The 20905-nt window shown below is 36.5% G+C and overlaps 1 protein-coding gene across 1 annotated transcript in view; it reads left to right on the top strand.

Moving 5' to 3' along the window:
- Positions 1–19006, top strand: part of ELL2 (elongation factor, RNA polymerase II, 2) — an 85133-nt gene extending 66127 nt beyond the window's left edge. Inside the window, exons 5-12 of the mRNA XM_006885374.1 lie at positions 4762–5021; positions 6637–6761; positions 6922–7012; positions 8771–9335; positions 12198–12264; positions 15880–16051; positions 18730–18774; positions 18890–19006. Coding sequence (XP_006885436.1) covers positions 4762–5021; positions 6637–6761; positions 6922–7012; positions 8771–9335; positions 12198–12264; positions 15880–16051; positions 18730–18774; positions 18890–19006 — 1442 coding nt within the window. The remainder of the gene's footprint in view (positions 1–4761; positions 5022–6636; positions 6762–6921; positions 7013–8770; positions 9336–12197; positions 12265–15879; positions 16052–18729; positions 18775–18889) is intronic.
- Positions 19007–20905: the final 1899 nt, after the last annotated feature.

The raw sequence follows: 20905 nt of genomic DNA, 5'->3' as shown, positions 1-20905 counted from the left end.
CTCAGAGCTCAAAACTGGACACAGTACTCTTAAAAAAATTCAAGTCTCATTTCAGGGGACCAAAAGACTGGTATCCTGACTGGATTTTCTGTTGCTTGAGTTCTGTTTGTTTTTACCATACATTTTAATATTATTTTTTTTTTTATCTTTTTCTTTTAACCGTATCCATCACTAGTTCTTTACCATCTTTTTCCACCTAGACAGCTCAGACATTTAGTTATTCTTCTACATAGACAAGGAGATTCTCAGTTCCAATTTGTATAGCAAATTACTGATAGCAGCTAAAAGCAAGAATTTTGAGTATGGCCTCATTAACAAATTATGGTCGGTTTTGTTCATGTTTTCTTAATATGAAAGGAAGCAGAAGCACCCTTTCAGTTCATGCTTGAATGTATCACATAAATGGAACCAAAAGGTATCTTATGCCTACTTAGAGGTGCTTCCAGAACAAGGATTCTTTTAACTGAGTCAGCCTGGGTGGAGGACAGATGGGAACAATACTGGCCCCAGTGTGGTTTTGTGGCCTTATTCCAAATCAACTACTGGCAGCCAAACCAGAGAACAAACCCAGCTTAGGATGACGAAGACTGTGCTTTGAGGGGTCACCTGCACTGGTCACCCAGGTATATGAGCTTCTATGACATTCTTGTGGGATTAAAAAAAAAAAAAAAGCCTATATTACCTGGGGAGACTTTAACCTAGAAAACATTATCATTATTTCTTCAGTAATATTTCTGCTACAGGCTATGGTCGTTGCAATCACTTGTTATGCATCAGAGAGTTGGACAATGACTAGGGAGGATAGAAGGAGAATTGATGCCTTTGAGCCGTGGTGCTGGAGAAGAGTACTGAATGTACGATGGACTGCCAAGAAAACAGATTCATCCTGGAGAGGGTTAAACCAGGCTGGTCCTTGGAGGCAAGGATTCTGGGGCTTCGTCTGACATACTTTGGACATGTCGTAAGGAGGGACAGGTCCTTGGAGAGGGACGTCATGCTTGGGAGGGTAGAGGGACAGCGCAGGAGGGGAAGACCCTCTATGAGGTGGATTGATTCAGTGACTGGGGTAATCGGGATGGGTGTGTCAGAGGCAGTGCAATTGGCACAGGATAGAGCAGGTTTTAGGGCTGTTTTACATAGGGTCACTATGAGTCACAAGCGACTCAATGACACATAACAACAACAGCAAGTCATGGTATTTATATCTGTAGTCAAGTGTTGTATTTTTATCAGCTCACTTTTTCTTGTTTGTTTTCTTAAAGCATACCAATCACTACTATAAGTGTCCTAAGTGTACTTAGCTATTTCTAAATTCCACAAAAATTAAAAAAATTTCACACAAGTTACTATGTAGGTATTTCAGATTGTCAGTCAATCTGATTTCTAAGATTCTGTTTCCTTTTTCCCTAACCTCTCTCTCCACCCTTCTTAGCACATTTGAATGACCTTGAACAAATTCTTTAACATCTGTTTGCTTCAGTATTCTCAATTTTAAAATGAGGATTATTTATTTGAACCGGGTAATACTGAAAGCCCTTCATAGTTCTAATGTTGTAAGATAGTTCTGTATGCATACGCAGAGGGAGAGTAAACCTTCGGAAAAACTGCTCAAAACCCCGCTGCAGTTAACCATGACAACATCACATCATCCTCACTGTCTTGCCAGTGGTTTTAAAGTCAGTTTGCCACGGTTGCTCGTCAGTTTCTACAAAACAGAAAAACAACGGCCACAGTCATTGCTCTTTTTATTACGTACTGTTTTAACACCTTCATTTGATTGTTTACATGGAGCCACTTGACTAAGGAATGAATGCTTTTACCCTCTCATATTAAATGGACAAGCTAGAAGTGGACTCCTTGTTATGAAACCGGGATGCAGATATAGTCCCAGATCACCCAATCCTCTTGGACCCACTGCTGCTGTTTATATAAGGACCCCAGGGAATTGATTAGCAGTTGGGTCTGGGAAGAGAATTAGGTTCTCCCATAGGCTTTATTAAAAGGGTTTTTTTCTCAGGCAAAAATAAAAATAAAAGCCTTTCTTCTGCCCATTATGAAGTTTACATTTTCTTGCTCCACATTTTTTCTTTCTTTTTCTCCCCCTCACACTTTAGCATCTCAGTTTTGTAATTATGTGCATCACTGATACTTTTTCATTTATAGATAGAGGACTCTTTCTTGGTTGAACAGTTACAAAAGGAATGGAGAGGACTGAGCATGTAATGTTCTAGCATAACTCAGTGGTACACTCTGGCTGGGCTGAATGGCTATATATGAGAAAAATGAGGTAAAGGTGAGATGAGCTTATTGGAGTTGGAAGACTCATGGAGAGGTGACAGCTCAGTCTTATATGCCAGATAAAGCTCCATTCCTGCCCTATCCCCAATTTCATATCTGAAGGTTAGCACTGTATTTATCTGCAGCCTTCCTCCAGGAGGGGTGAAGTTAAACCTAGGAGACTTTGAAGGCCCTCTAGAGACAGAAGATAGGAGGACCAGAGAGGTAGGGTAGCCGAGAGCACAGTGGCAGTGCTGTCACGTTCTGTTTTTATTTTTGTTTGCCTTTCTTCTTGACTTGAATTCACTCCAAGTGACAAATCATGGTATTCATTAGCTTAGCTCACAAGTACTCTCCAGCCTCCAAAAAAGAAGAAAGAACACTCCTCATTTGTTAACAAATGTGACTGAGAATGAATTGGAAGGTTTGCACTTGGCACATTAAAGGTTTTTGATGTTTTCATACTCTAACAAAGCAACCTGGTATTGTGGGGCAAAAGGAACCAGTTTGATTCCTCCTCTCTATTTACTTGCTATCTTGATGCCACTTACTTGGTCATGAAATACTGATTCAAGGTCTTTTGATAAAAAAGTCACAGTCCTGCTCACATTAAGCTTCCTGCCTTAAATGAAGCACTGGCAGACACTGAGCTTTTGTTCATAAAATCTTTCCAAACTGCAAAGAAATACAAGTAGGAAAATTTTGGTGGAACTTTCCAGATGTTAAAAGTGAGCACTTTACAGCTCAACTATATCCCTTTGAAAGCCTCGGTTTTCTCTTCTGTAGAATGGGATCAGTGTCTATCTTTAAAAGTTGTCAAACGTGTATGAAACCCACCCCACACATAATTGGTGCATGATAAATAATATTTCTGTTCCTATCTGACACTGATCCACTATTAAAAAAATGCAGAAACTGAATAACATTTCTTAGCATTGGTGTTGAATTCCTTTGTTGTGTAATATATTAATTTGATGTTTACAATTGGTTATGCCTAGGTGTTCAAGAAATAGAAGAGCTTGTAGAGATTTCATGAGAACATTCATCCTCTCTGCCTTCCTTTTCATCATATTAAAACAAACAAACAAACAAAAAAACCACAAAAACAAACCACACACACAAACGCTGGAGATCCCAACATGGATATTGTTACTCTTCCGTACTCTCTGCCTTGTTGATCTGTTCTCGCCTGAATCAACAGCACTTAAAAACGACTTTCCTTATTAGTAACTTTACATTAAGTAATATTGTTCTTAATGTCGTTATTCTACATTGGAATTCTTGCTCTTTTACCAGAAGGTATAGAGTTGAGGTTTAGAATATAATAAATGAACTCTTAAGATTCCACTTCTGAAATCACAGAATGAGAGTCTTGTACCTTTTTATTTTACTGTCTTTTTTTTTCCTTTAGCAAGGAAAAAAAAATTTTCAGGTGGCATCAGTAACTAGCCATATCCTGATAATATCACATAATAGATAGATAGTTAGATAGATAGATAGATAGATAGATAGATAGATAGATAGATAGATAGATAGATAGATAGATGGATGGATGGATGGATGGATGGATGGATGGATGGATAGATAGATAGATAGATAGATAGATAGATAGATAGATAGATTGATTTATCTATCTATCTCCAGGCCACTTCAACCCTCTGCATTTTCTAGAAGTAACACTTGCCAAGTTTCAGTGTTAAATCTAAGCAGAACTGTGTGGGAACGGTTCTAAGACCTTGTTTTGTTTTTTATTTTGACCATTTTCTATTGTTCATCTGTGTAGTCTCAGTACCACACAGGAGAAGCGTGTTCTACTGAAATGTTGTACCTCGGTTGGTTCGTGGTAGTGGTGTTTGTAGGATCTGTTTTAGGATCTGTTGCAAGCAATGTCACTAGTGAGTACCCAAGTACATGTTGACCCTACATTGTGCTTGACTTCCCTCCTTGCAGCTTCTTAATCCGTGCAGTTTTAATTGCTCAGCTCAACCAAAAAGTGTGTACTTAGACTCAAAACACAAGTGTTAACTTCACATCTTACCACCCACACTGTATTCATGCCCACTTTTCAGCAATGGCATTATAGTAAGTGGATCTTCTGTAAACCCAGATGAACATGGAAATTAAGTTCTTTCCATCTAATATTAAATAATTTCTAATTTTAAAATTTTCTGTTACTTATGTTTGTTTCGCAAATTACTATCCAAGTGGCCAAATATCTGTAATGCTTATTTATCTCAACATGATTCTGTCAAAGAAATTCCTAATTCATATTTTAGATCATTTATTCATTCTCCTTGTTACATGTCACTTGAAAGTGGACTTGAGCTCAAACAAATATTGTTTGCATTTCTCTTTAAAGTAAAATTTGAAATAAAGTGGTCTCTAGAAAAAGTGAAGAACTTAAATCAGAGTTCTGGAAACTGAGATATTCATTATGTTGCCACCTATAAATGTCTAAAAACATCATTTCCTCTGGTCTTTTAGGGAAAAGAGTGCAGTTTCGAAAAGCCCCTCAAGCTGTGGGAGACGCAGTACCAGAGAGGAAAAGGTCAACTCCCATGAACCCTGCAAATACGATTCGAAAGACACATAGCAGTAGCAGTGTGTCTCAGCGGCCATATAGGGACAGGGTGATTCACTTACTGGCACTGAAGGCCTACAAGAAACCTGAGCTGCTTGCTCGATTGCAGAAAGATGGCGTCAATCAAAAAGACAAGAATTCCCTTGGTGCAATTCTCCAGCAGGTGAGAACAGACAGAAGGCCCTCCACCTATCTTTGAATTTAGAAGTCTATTTGAAAAAACATGTTGTCATCATTATTGAAGGAGAGAAACTTGAGGTTCATTTCCATCAGTGTTACATGAAATAAAACTGTAGAGTAAATGAAATCATCATTTTAAGGACTTAACTTAAAATATAGGCATTTATATAAGATTTTTACAAGTGAGAAGATTCTGGATATTTCATGAAAATTCCAAATCATTATCTTCATTCAGATTGAATAAATTTTGTTTTGAAGTACCATAATAAAGTTACACAATAGATTTTTATCTATTTTTAGTCTTGAATTGCCTAAACTACAGTCTTGATTTTTTGTTATTTAAATAAGTGCACTTATGCAATATTTTTTTATCAGCCTTTGGTTGGTCTAAGTTAGTATTCTGACCTACAAAGCAGTTAAAATGTGTAGCCTGCTTCCTCATTGTCACCAAAAGGAGAATGCATATATGTCAAATGTCAAATGTAATCAGTTACCTTATAATCACAAACTTAAGTATGAAAGTAAAAAATCTAGTTGTGGTGGAGTTCACTTTGAATATAAAAAGAGATTGTGAATATTGTTAATTTTTTTCAGACTGTGGCTTCCAAGATCATTTTTACTGCCTTCAGATCATTAGTGTTGATTAGCATTCAGACCCACCATAAATAAATATCTCTTCTTTATTTTTTTAAAGCACTAACATTTCCAAAGTTCTTCATTTAAAAGACCCTAAAGTTTTCACTTAATTATTCAAATAAAATTTTAAAATCTATTTTATTGTTCACGATACTAAATATTATCAAAAAAGTAATCCCATAATCTCCATTTCTAGGTTAACCAGAATCTCTGATATCATTTGAGTACCATTTACTGATACTTAAATTAAATCTAAATGTTCATAGTTCTTTTGGTTTATGTTTACAGTTATTGTTGTAAGGATATTATAAGTTCTTTAATTCTCAGGAGAAATAGTTAGAGGATGGCATAAACTTGATTGCCTAAGGGTATGACCAACAAAATTATCAGAAATGCTATTTATGGAGACATTTTTCTGATGAAGACTGAAAGGAAAGCTTATAACCCAACATTTGGATACCACCTGATGTCTGCATAATATAAGTGGCCAAAGGTTTCTGTTGTGGTTTGTTGTTGATTTTTTTTTTTAATTGTGACACTTTCAAAACTAATGGAGTCAGTTACCAGCAGAATGAAATATTAATGTAAAGCAAAGATTGTATAAAGCACAGTGTACATACATAAGCACAAAGTATATGAATGATGAAAATATTAATTTAAAAAGTAAAAATAACTGTTTGGCTAGAAAAGAATTTATCTTTTAAAAGGGCTTGTGCTTTTTTCCTAACTCTGGATTATTATTTGAGTATAAATATTGCAGATGCAGAGGGGACAAAAAAGTGGGATGTATGTACGAAATGAAGTTGATTGGCATTTGTTAACATTTGAAAAGTACAAGATTAGCTCTCCCTTTGGGACCAGTTGCTACAATTATTTTCAGTTTAAATCCAAATGACTGCCTGTTTTGCATTGGGAAATAGAAAACAAACAAAAAGCTAATTCCATGTTTTATCATATGCCAGGTGGCCAATCTGAATCCTAAGGATCTCTCATATACCTTAAAGGATTATGTATTTAAAGAGCTTCAAAGAGACTGGCCTGGGTACAATGAAATAGACAAACAGTCTTTGGAAGCAGTGCTCTCTAGGTAAGTTCTTTATTTTCACCTCTAAAATAAACGAGACAAATAAGTAATAATTATAGTTTTTGGTATAGTGTTGAGATGGGAAAGAGGATCAAGGGTAAATTTTCTATTGTGAACATTTGAAAATTCTCTCCATAACCTGGAATGTGTGTGTCCTTTACAGAAAACTAAATTCATCTCAGAATGCTGCTGGCACCAGCTGCTCAGAATCTCCTGTTTGTTCCAGTAGAGACACTACATCTTCTCCTGCTCAGGTATTTTATAAAATTACAGACTCACAGACTGAAATGACATTAGGAGTCATCTCATTTAGCTCCCTGATTTATAAATAAGGAAAATGAGACCCAGAGAAGTGTCACAATTTGCCTGAAGTCACACAGCTGGGGGGTGCTGGCTCTAGAATCCAGGTTCTCTGTTTCCTATCGAGAACTCTTCCATTAAATATTATATTAATATATAATGTGATATTACCCTTGCTTTTCCGTTTTTTAAAGTTTATATTTTGAGAAAAGATGACCTCATTTTTCATTTAGACAATAACAATACCAGTCCCATTATTCAGATTATGTGGAAAATTGATGGTATTTAATTTTATGTGAAACATATTCTTTGAAAAATACTTCTTGGCAGTGTCTAGGAGGGGCAGAATGTATTTTTACTAAGCAAGTTAAATAATATGCCATCTTAATAGATTTTTTTAAAAAAATACTTTTTGATTGCTTCCCAGTTAGAATATACATGATTACACTTCACTCTAGTTTAGAGTTCTTCTGGATAAAGTGGGAAAATTGTGGACTGTATTGTAGAATTGAAGCCAGGTTGGCCTCACATCTTCTGACCAGTCTTAAAATCCTCTCAATGTCCTGAGTCCTTTAGATTGTGGAGGAAACCTCTCTGCCTACCCTTGTTATGCTGACAAGAGAACTTTCTCTCTCTCTTTTTTTTCTCTCTGGAGCTTCCTCCCAAGAATTAGGGAGGAGTGGACAGATGTGTGTTGAACAGTAAGCATGCCTTGGGTAAAAGGCTATTCACATGTCAGCTGTATTATTAAGATTGTCACCCTAGCCTTCATGAGCATTAGAAAATGTTAGAAACCTATTGGGAGGAACAGATGGGAAACGGGGAGAAAATGCAATTCTATCCTCACATATACATTGTCTAGAAAAGCCTCACTTTGAATGCCAACTATTTTGAAGCTACTTATACTCATCTAATTTTATACCGGGTGCTAAATAGAAAACAGAATAAAGTAATGAGTTGATTAACTCTTATTTGCTTTCTAGCTGAAGTATATTACATTGAGCTTATGTTTTCTACCTGTGTCTGAATTTCTTTTTTAATTTAAATGCTATTGTTATTGCTGGATTGGCCTAATACTAACATTACTTTTTTGCATTTTTTCACATCATTTTTGTAAACCACTTATTAAGAGTTAGTGTCCAATCTGGTGAAGAGATAGTTAAGGGGGAAATATGTTGAAATTACTCTGAAAGTGCATTTTGTTCCCATTTTAAAACAGGTGGGATAATAAATGACAGCCAAAATATTCATGACTGGATCATTTTAGCACATTAGAGGAGATTAAAATAGTGTCAGCTTGTTGCCCTCTACACTTGTTAGTGCTCAGTGAAATGGTACAAATTGCTTCCTCTTCTCAGTTAATGTAACTAGTTCAAGTGAGGTCTCTAGAAGAGGGTGGCCACATCTATTTAATTCATGCCTGCGTGGTATAATCCACATAAACTGGCATAGTCTCTAGGAATTTTAGGTGAGGCTCTCTGATCAGGCAGAATTGATTAAGTACCTCAAGAAACATATCTGCCAGATTTTGCTTTTTGCCATTAGATATGAAAATTAATTTTATTTTTATTTTTTAACGTTAAAGAAAGCTTAACATGCCCTGATAACAGATTTAAGTATAAACAAATTTACTTAACTTGATAACCAGTCACATGAATATTGAATATATTGAGGTTTTGTGCAAACCAGCACAATTTTTTTCTCTTTTCCAGAAACGAATTTTGGATTCAGATTTCATTGACCCTTTAGTGAATAAAAAAGCTCGAATATCTCACCTGACAAGTCGAGTACCGCCAACATTAAATGGTCATTTGAATCCTACCAGTGAAAAATCTGCTGCAGGTGTCCTGCTGCCCCCTGCAGCCGCTGCCATCCCAACCCCTCTACCGCTGCCTTCAACCCACCTACCTGTCTCAAATCCTCCTCAGACTGTCAATTCTAACTCCAACTCCCCTAGCACACCAGAAGGCCGGGGGACTCAAGACCTACCTGTTGACAGTTTCAGTCAAAATGGTAGTCTCTGTGAGGACCAGCAAGACAAATATACCTCTAGGACTTCTCTGGAAACCTTACCGCCCCCTGGTTCAGTTCTTCTAAAGTGTCCAAAGCCTATGGAAGAAAACCAGTCAGCATCTCACAAGAAGTCCAAAAAGAAGTCTAAAAAACACAAAGAAAAGGACCAAATAAAAAAGCAGGACATTGAGGAAAATGAGGAGGACCTTAAAAAAGAAGAGGAAATTGCCAAGCTAAATAACTCCAGTCCTAATTCCAGTGAAGGTATATAACATTTGTAAAATAACCAATGCATGAATTATGACCTAGAAGCATGTTATTATCATCTGAGATTATGCTATATAATTAGTAATACTTTTTTACCAAATTATCTTCCATTCAGTCTGTAATCTTAGTATGATGCTTTGGGGCAGATATTTTTCTTTTTTACCAACAGACATTTTCAGTCTCTTTTTAAACAACCATTAAATATGGTTTCTATATTTGTTAATAAGATGATGACATTTGAAAATGACCCTATTATCCTTCAGGGACTTCCTTTTAGAAGGTGAACTTTAGTTGCTATTTTAGATAATTCTTAGGGTATTGTGCAACCTTAGAATAATATGTTGTTATTAAACTGGCTTAGCCACACACAGTAATAAGACTGTTCATTTCCTATTTTCTAAAGAAACAGAATCACTCTTGCTTTAATTAATACTAGCACAGTGGAAATGTCATTCTTTACAAAACAGGAAAAGTGAAATCATATTTGCAGATCTACAACATCTTTTTTCTTTGTGAAAGCCATTTGCCTTTTGAAAGTCTTCACAGTTTTTAAGGATTTTTTTTTAATCTTGAGAGTCCTATTTTAATAAACTAGTATCAATTGTTAATCAAAAAATCAACTATTTTAAAATGAAGGAGTTTAAATGTCACATATCTAGAGACCCTAACAACCTGAAAATATTCTTTTACCTCTATTTAAGCCTAATTTGGTTAGAAATACTGTTTCCCTGAGGCATATTCTTTTGTTTGTTTGTTTGTTCATTATAGAAACAGTAATTTGAGAGATGTTTTAACCATGTTTAATTTTTCATTATATGGTATTAGTGATAGAAGCAGATTATGATTTAAAGCAAAGACTGTTACCTATTAAAAAAACAGTTTATGGAGAAGTATTGACATGTAGAAAAATGTGAATAGTACTTTTTAAATTTTATTTTCTCTTATACTGGTTTACATACAAAGTTCATAAAGTTTATATATATATTGTTTTTCACACTAGACATTGTATGTAAGATCACTGTGAGTCGAAGCCAACTCAAAGGCACCTAACCATAATGGTAATTTTAGATTTGTCTTATTTTAAAAAGAAAGAACAAAATCTCCAAAATAAGATCCAAATCTGTCATGTAGCATTGCTATTGACTTTTAACCCAACATAAAAAAGGCAAAATTTCCCAGGAAAATACAGTTTTAGTTTAATAAATTGTTTCAATACAAAATTCTTTCTATATTTGGCCCATCAAAGTAGAAGTTTATGTTAGGATTTACTAACCATTTTTATCATAGAAAGAAGGTTTGATAGCTTTATTTTAGTGGGATTTCTAAAGGAGTTTGGAAAATAGTACAATACAATGCCTTTGCTAACCTGGATTGGTTATAGTCGGTACCGAAACAAATCTGTTGAAGTGTTTAGATGAGTATAGTGCTACATTAATATCTAGAGAAGAGATGGCTGTAAGTTATTCCCATAAACACTGTTCTATTGGAATTTTCTGGGTCAGGAGAAAGTCAGGAAGTAGTAGAAACCATGGTCAAAGTTCCTAACTCAGGCTCCTAGCAGTGTCCTCTGCTCTCCCCACACCCAGGCACACAGTGACCCTAACTCAGAAACAAATTAATGTTGGGGAGCTGGAGGGGGAATGGGTTCCAGTTTGCTGTGACCTACAATAGTGTTGAGTGTTTTCAGAGTTGCAAACCTAGTCTTTTTTCAGCCCTGCACTGAAGATGTAGTACCTTTCAAAGCCAAATGAGGCTGGAGTATGAACGGAGTCTATCATTTGTTGCATCTCTTTATTCTTTAAAACGTAAAATGAGAAAATTATCCAATAATCAATCTTACTTTCTAGTCAACATGAGTTTTCAGAGCAACTCATTTAGAGTTTGAGTTAGTAGTTTAGTTGTACTTTGAATGATAAAAAGGAGCCCTGATGACTGTTTTTTAAGCATTTGGCCAAAAGGTCAGTGGTTTGAACCCACCAGCTGCCATTCTAAGTGAGAGAGGTAAAGCAATCTTCTCCCTTAAAGATTTATAGCCTTAGAAATCTACAGGCCTCTACTATGTCCTAGAGGGTCACTAAGAGTCAGAGTGGACTCAACAACAGTGGGTTGAATTAAAAAAAAAAAAAAGAAATCCTAATAAAAAGAAAATCTAAACATGTCCTCTAGAAATAGTGTGTTTAAACACATGGAGCTGAAGGATTTTACACACTTTCACAGTCCTGAATAATTGGCACATAACTTTTCTATGCTTTAAAATAAAAAAGAAATTCTACGTTTAGTGTTGTGAGGGCTAGAGTTTAGAAAGTATAAATCAGGGCTTAATAATATCCTATTATAAATGACTTTAAACCTATGGGAAAACTTCCTACCCAATTCCACTGTCTGCATACAAAAAGGGTAGCAGTAAAATACAGTGACTGAAGCAGTCTGCTACCTGGCTTTATTGTCTCATCTCTCTTGTTTGAATCCAATGAAAAGTAGATGTTGATGTAAAATTTGTATCTCCCATTGTTTGGCTGCATCTGCCACTGCAGTCTTTGAATTGCTGGGCAGATGCCACAACTGTTGTTGAAAGAATAGAAGATTGACCTTGGGTTAAGATGGAATTCCTTTATTGTGCAGACACTGCAGTAGCCAGGGTGCTTTAAATGCCTGGCGTCAGTTCTGCTGGCGCTGGTCATAGGGCCTCTATTGTTTGTGTCCAATTGTATTCCACACTGTTGCTTATTGAGATGGAAGAATAGAATTTGAGGAAAAGTGTTCCAGATGTTTCTGATCTATTTTAAAAAATATAGGCATTTTATAACCATACTGGTCATTGAACACACTAATTTTCTTTCTTTCTTTCTTTCTTTGTAGGAGTTAAAGAGGGCTGCACTGCCTCCATGGAGCCTTCTTCCACCATTGAACTCCCAGATTATTTGATGTGAGTTTAGATGTCTACCAGAAGGAAAGGGTGGTTTAATTTTAGGACATTTGCAAATTCTTTTTCCATAATTTGCAAATCAGAAAAGAAGTTCTAGAAATAGAATACTGGAACCACTCCGGCAGTTCAAAGGCTGCCATTAAGCCTGTTATCCCAAATCCACCCTTGTCTGCATGAGCAGGTTGTGCTGTCCCAGCCCCCCTTCCAACCCCCCTTCTGAGCTGTGTCTGTTGGCCTTTAAGTATCGTGAAGCCTGTCCTTTGTCCCATGGCCATGCCAAGCATTTGATTATGGATGATTTCAGGGATCTGACTCTTCAACACTGACAGTCTATCAATGCATGGCCATTCACTAAATACTCCCTCCCCAAAAGGAATGGTTTTTTGTTGATAAAGTTCTTAAGCTGCTTCAGTTAATATAAATTATTAAGTACCCCCCAAAAAAAGATATATGGATTTTTATTTTTATTTTGCTAAAGCACTGCTTTCAAATTAATTTTAAGAAAATAGTAAATTTTATTATTTCATTTTAGTCCTGATTATAATGTTATTTCCTGTTAGGACAAGAAGTTGCTAAATGCTGAGCTTGGGACATTTTTGTAACTGGTTATCATAGAAATTATAATGCAGACACATAATTCTAGCTTTTTTACAGAATCAAAGGCCTCTGTAAGAAGAAAATAATTAAGTTGCTAGAGCCTGTGCAAATGGAGAGTGAAAGGGCAGACAGATCTGAGTGTAGACAGCTTTTTAAATTAACCAATGTGCAAAATACATAGAGTGGAAAATAGAATCCAGAATGCTTAAATCTTTTTTTCTTATTAGGAGCAACTCATGTCAGACAAAGTTTAACTTGTATGGCTTAGCCTTCTAGGTCTCTTAATGTGCTCATTTCCAGAGTAGAAAACATTTATTAACTTAAAATATCTTTTACTTTTGCTATACAAGGGTATGAGAACTGTATTTACTGCAGAATGCTGTAGTTTGAAGGCATAATGCTGGTTATCATACCCTAACTATAAGTCCCCCATGAAACTATGTGGACAGTTCTCATCTGAGGTGGTGTATGGTTTCAGAATTCTGTAAAGGAGTCTTAAAATGCAGCAGCCTACCAAACTGGGCCAGGACCGGTCAGCCTTTTATTAGGCCTGGAGGAACATGGCTTGACTCCACTGCTAAGGAGATTTTACCTCTTCAAATACACACCAACTTCTGCCTTCTCAATGTACCATCAATACGCTGCCCTCTGATGGATTTCAAAGTCATCTTTGAAAGAGCAGTATAACAAATACAGTAGAATCATGGAAAATTGAAATAATACCATTTCCCAGTTAATCCATATGGTATAATCTATTGGTATAATTTTAAAACTAATAAAAGTCTTAAAAAACTGTTATTTATATAACAGTCAGTTCTATAAAATGGTGGGAAAATATGCATTTTTTTTTTAAAAATCACCAAAAATTCTAAATTTAGACTTGCATGGGGGGGGAATACACTATAAAATCTTAATTATCAGCCTTTGACTAATTCATACCTACCCACAATTCCTATTTTTTGTAATAAGAATTATTTTGTTACTTGTGTTTGTGAATTATCCCAACTGTGAAAACCTTTTTTCCATCCCTGCGGATAGAGCCAACTGTGGACCTAAACAATTGTTAAAAAGGGTGAAATGTTTTAGTTAAAATACAAGCATAACCAAATCATTTTCTGTAATTTCAACACAACTTTTTTAACCAATGTGTTCTTTTTCCTAAGGAAATTTTAAAATAAAATACCAAGGGTTAACCTTAGATGTGAATTTGAGAAAGCACAGTAAACGTTCTGTGTTGTTGTTAGTTGCCCTCTAGTCGACTCTGACTCCTGAGACGGTTCCCATGTATGCAGAATAGAGCTGCACTTGAGGGTTTTCAAGGCAGGGAATTTTCAAAAAGTTAGCAGATCTGTCTCTGGGTGGGTTTGAACCACCAACCACAAGCATGTAACCATTTGGACCAACTGAGGACCTTAAATATAGCCTATAGTACAAATGAAATCTAACTTTCAAGATCAGCTTCACCTGATATATGGTGCTCCAGGAGATTTTTTGGTTTGGGGGTGTTTGGTTTTTTTTATTCTCTTCTCTCTGGGCTCCCTCTGGTGTGCAGTCACGCAGCCTGTATATATGGAGGACAGATCAGCTGGCTGCTTGTCAGTGTTCCTTTTACAGCCAAGGCAGCAGTGGTGCAGCTTTAAATCAGCATGCTACCGCTGTCTCACTTACACTTAGAAAATTAAACCTCTATACTGTCTAACTCAGCATGAATAAAAATATTAATGAGGACATTAAGTATGCTCACTCCATCACTTTCTCACATTTCCAACCAGGCATTTTATAGTATAGCACTTACATAAATGGTAGGGTTGTATAAACACATTTTGGAGAAGACTGAGCGCTGAGAGGTCTTCCATGGTAAAGAATATATGTATGCTCCTGGGAGCACTGCAGAGCTCCCACCATATGATTGTCTCTCCCAAATAAAGGGAAGTTTGCGTTCCATGACAGAAGCACAATCTGTAAAGACCCAGCCCAGACCCTAATATGATCCTAACCTCTATATCCACTGACAAATACTAAGTTGATTTTAATATAAAAATGCACTTTTAATGGATTTACCACTGAGTAAATTGATGCCCTGGGAAAATGGACTTCTCTCACCATACCCCTAGATGTTTTCTGTCCCAAAGTTATATATATTTTAAAAAAATGCACAGAGTTGTGACTTTTTGTGTGTATAACATTTTATGAATAAAATAAGACAGCACTTTATAGTATATACGCACTGGTTTTCCATTAAATAATAGTCAAGTGTATTTGGAGAGAAGATTTAAAAACACTTTTTTCTCCCAATATCTTTATTAAAAATTCTCCCTTTGGATCATACATTTTTGTCTAGTCCAAAATGTAAGGAAAGAGTGAGAAAGGCTGGTCTGAGGCACACCAGTGGAAACCCCTGCTAGCAGCAGGGTTGAAAGGCTGAAGATCTTCACCCAGGGCAGCAAGTCTGAGGGGAGCTTTGACGTTAACTCCCAGTGACTGTGTGATGTGTCCCAGTTTCATGTTACCTTCAGGTCCTTCTATCTCAGTGTGACATTACAGATGAGTTCTCTCTGTGCTTAGTGTGGGAGTGAATTATTTGGAGTAGAGGAAGATTTAATAGACTAAATCTGTGTCTTGTTTTCATATAGAGGCTTTTTAATTCCATGACCATGCCACCTTTTCACATGTATCCTCTATCAAATTTCACAGGGAACGTCTTTGAAATAATACATTTTCTTTTTTTGATGTATGCACACCCATGTTTATTGCTACATTGTTCACAATAGCAAAACCATGGAGGCAACCCAAGTACCCATTAACAAATGAATGGATAGAAAAACTATAGAATATCCACACAATGAAATACTACACAACACTGAAAAATGAAATAGTACATTTTCAGGAGCATACTAGTGGATAGTGATATTAAGTCCTGGTGATAAATTCATGGGTGTTATCTCTAAATACACATTTTAACTCTGACCTATACTTACTCTCTGTTTACCTTTTTTCCTTTTAACTTTTTCTTAATAGAAAATATATTGCTATTGTCTCCTATGAGCAACGTCAGAATTATAAGGATGACTTCTTTGCTGAGTACGACGAATACAGGGCCTTGTATGCCAGGATGGAGACTGTGGCTAGAAGATTTATCAAACTGGATGCGCAACGAAAGCGCCTTTCTCCAGGCTCGAAAGAGTATCAGGTAAATGCATTTGTCCCTAAGACGGCTCTGTGTTCATGTTCTACCTTCTTCCTGTCCCTCCCTTCCCTGACCATCCTCCATGTTCTTACTGGTACTGGAGCCATCCACTTTTAGACCAGTTTGTCTGCTACTTTTGCCTTTAATTTAGTTAGAGAATTGTTCAGAAAAAAAGAAACACAGTGAACCTATATTTCTACAAATGTGGAAAAACTAAAGTGTGGTAATATCTGTGGCATTGTAGCAAAACATATAGTATACTGAGAAAAAGGCCCAAAACAACTACATGTAAGTGACAGGAATGTGCACCTTGGGAGTACCCAGAAGATTTAATTCCAGTTTCAATCAGAGGTTAGTTCCTAGTCCTGGTGTTGGCTCCTGATAAGCTGTGCTATTTCAACTAAATACATGTTCCATGTGGAATAGAATAAAGATAGACGTAACTTACTGTTGTGCAGTCAGTTCTGTCAGGTTTTCTGAGCTATAAACCTTCATGGGAAGAGACTGCCTGTCTCTCTACCTTGGAGCAGGTGGTAGATTCTAGCCACTGACCTTTCGCTTAGCAACTTTACGTGTAATGCACTAGGCCAAGATACCTCCTGGTGTGGGGTACAAAGGGGACCTAATACTACAAAGGACTGGTTTTTTTTAAGTGAAGAAAAATATGGTCCTCTAGCTGTTCCAGGAACTGACATTCAATAATGGTCTCAATCTGTTTGTAGTACCCTAATTGAAGTGATAAGATTACTATAAAGAGAAGTAGGTGCCTGACCTATCTCCTAACTCCATTTTGCCTGATGATTTGTGGAACAGCTAACTGTGTCATATTTCCCAGCTACTAGTCCAGCTCGCACCCTGGTTTAGTGAGCTTTCCCACAATAGAGAAACAGCCCCAGAGGGCCTGTGCCCTGGAGATTCTTTATGCCTTATGGTAGTTGGATTTACTCTTTTAAACCAGCTGTCTTCATAGAGGACTCTGTGAGGAATTGAGTTTGGAGGTACAAGAAGCTGGCAACATGGAATTAGGGCTTTTTTGGTTTGGGGGTTTGTTTCTCCCCAAATGGTGTTTACCAATCAGTACACTTGATTATGTATATTTAAACTAAAATGTAATTCTAAGGATTGCTTAGTGGTTATATGCAAGCGCTGGAGCCAGTCTGCCTGGGCTTGATTCCCAGGCTCTGTCATTTAATACTTGTGTGATCTTGAAGAAGTTACTTAACTCCTTTTGCCACACATCCTCTACCATGAAATAAGGTAGTCGTAGAGTTGTTGTGCAACTCTATTCTTAAATAGAAATTTTTAAACAATTCTTGGAACCATTCCTGATACTTGGTACATAAAGGGTTAGCAGTTTTCCCTCCAGTTTCCCACTCTGCTGACAATCACTGTTACTGTTGTTGTTGTTGTGTGCCATTGAGTTGGAATTGACCCATAGAAGACCCTCCAACCAGTTTTCAGAGACAAGTTAATCACACAGAGAGAGATTGCCAATCCTTCTCCTCAGAGAATCTGGTGGATTTGAACTGTATGCCTCTGAGATTACAGCACAGCTTCTTACCACCATCACTGGTTCCCACTATATATAGGCTACTGTTGTATACTATCGAGTCTGGATTGACTCATAACTGACCCTTCAGTGGTTTTCAGAGGCAGCACATCACACAGGGGGAGATCCCTGCATACCTTTGGGTTGGCAGCTCACCTCCTTACCTGTAGGCCACCAGAGCTCCCTAACTAGATCTCTACATATCCCTCACTCATTGTCTTCGAGTCAGTTCCAACTCACTGACCCTCCGTTGAGTTTCCAAGGCCCTCACAATTCACTACAGACTATGCTAGCAAAGCACCCAACACATACACGGGAGCTCTGGTGGCCCAATAGGTAAGGCATTTGCACTGCCAACCTGAATGCATACAGTTTGAATCCACCAAGTGGTCCTCAGGAGAACAATGAGCAGCCTTGTCCTGTGCGCTTTGCAACCTCTAAAAGCTCATTGGAAGGTCAGCTGTAAGTTGTAGCTATTGTGTTAAACCATCTCATTGAGGGTCTTCTCTTTTCTTGCTTGACCTTCTGCTTTACCAAGCTTGATGTCCTTCTCTAGGGTCTGATCTCCTAACATTTACAAAGTACGTAAGATGAAGTCTCACCATCTTCACTCCTAAGGAGCATTCTGGCTATATTTTTTCTAAGAAAGGTGTTTTGTTTTGTAATAATCCAGGCAGTACATAGATAGTAAGTATTCTTAAGCAGCATCAGTTCTTTGCTGGTCCCTTCCATTGCCCAGGTTTCATATGGATATGAGACAATTGAAAATACCAGGCTTGGGTCTGGTGTCCTTAGTCCTTAAAGTGACATCTTTTCTTTTTAACACTTTGAGAGGTTTTCCTAAGCAATGCATTCTTTGATTTCTTGACTGCTGCTTCCATGGGATTCTGGACCCAAGTAAATAGAAATTTTTGACAGCTTTAGTAATTTTTTTTAACTCCCTGATGATTAGTGATCCAGCTGTGAGAAGTTTTTCATTTGAGATAACGGTGGTATCACAGCAACATGTAAATTATCACATGTGTGACAAACTGACAGATGAGTGGTAGGCCAAATGTGATAGCTAATTTTATTGATTCCCCACAAAATTAAGGGTTTTTCCTCTTCTAATCTTTGATTTTTAATTTTGTAGAATGTTCATGAAGAAGTCTTACAAGAATATCGGAAAATCAAGCAGGTAGGTATTGCTACTGTTGGGTTTCTGAACTGCACTTGGGTAATACTATAAATTCTGCAATCTAATTCTGACTGGGATTTATTGTGTTGTTTTTTTTTTTTTTAAATATCCACAGTCTAGTCCAAATTATCATGAAGAAAAGGACAGATGCGAGTATCTTCATAACAAGCTGGCTCACATCAAAAGACTAATAGGTGAATTTGACCAGCAGCAAGCAGAGTCATGGCACTAGAACTCTGCTTGGACCAGAAGATGTGAAAAAACTTAAGCTTATTTATTTAAATTCCAAATGAGTTGCTGTAAATTCTAAAGAGATGAAACTTTGCCTGTTGAAAGTTTCAGTATTAGTAAACTTGAGTTCCTTTTCTTTATCCATGTTACTTTGCTTCCCTGCATTTTTGAAGCTGCTTCTCTGGTCCTTTCCCCCCCTCCTCCCCTCAAGACTTATGTTTGTCAATAGAAATGCTTTTTTTCCCTTTTAGATATTGGGGATCCAGTATCTATACTTCAAATCAGTTTTATTTCCCCTCAGAAACTTGTGTTTGTCATTTAGAAATGACTTTTAAGATATTGGCGATTCAGTGTCCACACTTTAAAAGGTGTGTGTGAGTGTGTGTGTGTGTGTATGTGTGTATGTGTTTAAAAAGAAAAATAATCAACCACACAGTAATACGCAAGATGAAATGCTTTTGGATAAACATAAGCCTATTTTCTGACCTTTCTTAATGCAAACTCTTTGCCTTAAATGGTAGAATATTTAGGAATTTGCACAAAATTTTAAAAAAATTAAACATTGTTTTGGAGGGTTAAGAAATAGAAAAGTATATGAGTATGTATATGTACATAGGTATACATAGATGTATGTATATACATACTGACTTGTTCTAGAACAGTAAAGCACCCTGCAAGTTAACCCCCCATTGCAATGATTGCCTTAAGGTGTTTGCTAGTTGTGTACATAGTGTGGTTAATAATTAGCTACACTGCCTTCCACTTGATTAAAGCAGTGGGAAGCACACTGTGGCCTACCAGCGTCTGAAAGTGTGTGTTCAAACCGTAAGTGTGTGCCGAGGTTGTATGGATATAAGCATGCATGAAGGAAAAAAAGCTGCTACTCTTAGTAGGCCAAACGCTCAGGTTAAACAACTGACGAGTGTTACTGTAGGTTTTGTTTGTTTGTTTTATTTTTCCTGTCAAATTGCTACTTCTCTTGTGGAAGACAAAAGCATTTCCATTTCAACCGTTTGTCAGCTTTATTAATGTTGGAGAAAATCAATATGTTATGAAAATAAAACAGATCTATAGTTTTGGGGCAAAATTATAAAATTAAACATGTAGGGAACCTATTTATATAATGCTATAAAGTATTTTTTGAAGAGAGATATGCAAAGAAGCTATTACCTACATGAAATGTATATTTAAAGATTTTTTTTTTTCATCCTGGGTGCCAGGAATATAAAGAAAGAACAGATATATTTAACCATACATACTGTGATTCATCAAACAGCACAAACTTTCATTTCATGGAGTTTATCTGTTGACTTTGATTTAAACTATCACTTGTTTTATCATGTGGGAACATAAGTTATGTGGTCAAAATGTAAAGATTTTGAACTAATGTTGATTCAAGTTGTGTTGTCGTATCGTATTGTCTTTTCAAAGTGCTGCCAGTTGAAAAGGGAAGCATTATGTTTACAAATCTGTTTTGAAATGTTTGCCAAAATTTTGGTAGTATCTTTAATAAAGATGTTTGTCTCTAGCATCCAAAAAAATAAAGAACTTTGTTGTTTATCAGTGTAAACCAGAAAATGTTGGTATTTAGAAAACCTGAGAGTGTGTGCATTAACTTTTCTATTTGGCCTTCTTCTATAGTGGTAACTGGAAAGACTAGATCATGTGTCAACAGTATATTAAGACTCAATCACAACCCTCTATATTATAATCTATCACATTGTTACCTATGACTTTTGATGCCTGCCTAACTTAGATTTTTAGGGAATTCTACTACTTTTAACATTGTGATCCCTGGTGCTTTTCTTTTTGCCTGAAAATTGGTACCATTTTTATGAACTGTTAATTGATTTCAAACCTTTAGCTGAAAAAAATATAAAAGGACTTTTAATTAAGGGTG

Source organism: Elephantulus edwardii, unplaced genomic scaffold, assembly GCF_000299155.1.
Source record: "Elephantulus edwardii isolate Elephantulus edwardi_28Jun2011 unplaced genomic scaffold, EleEdw1.0 scaffold00043, whole genome shotgun sequence".
NCBI lineage: Eukaryota > Metazoa > Chordata > Mammalia > Macroscelidea > Macroscelididae > Elephantulus > Elephantulus edwardii.
Note: the sequence above shows the minus strand (reverse complement) of the source record. Positions and strands in the feature narration are given on the sequence as shown.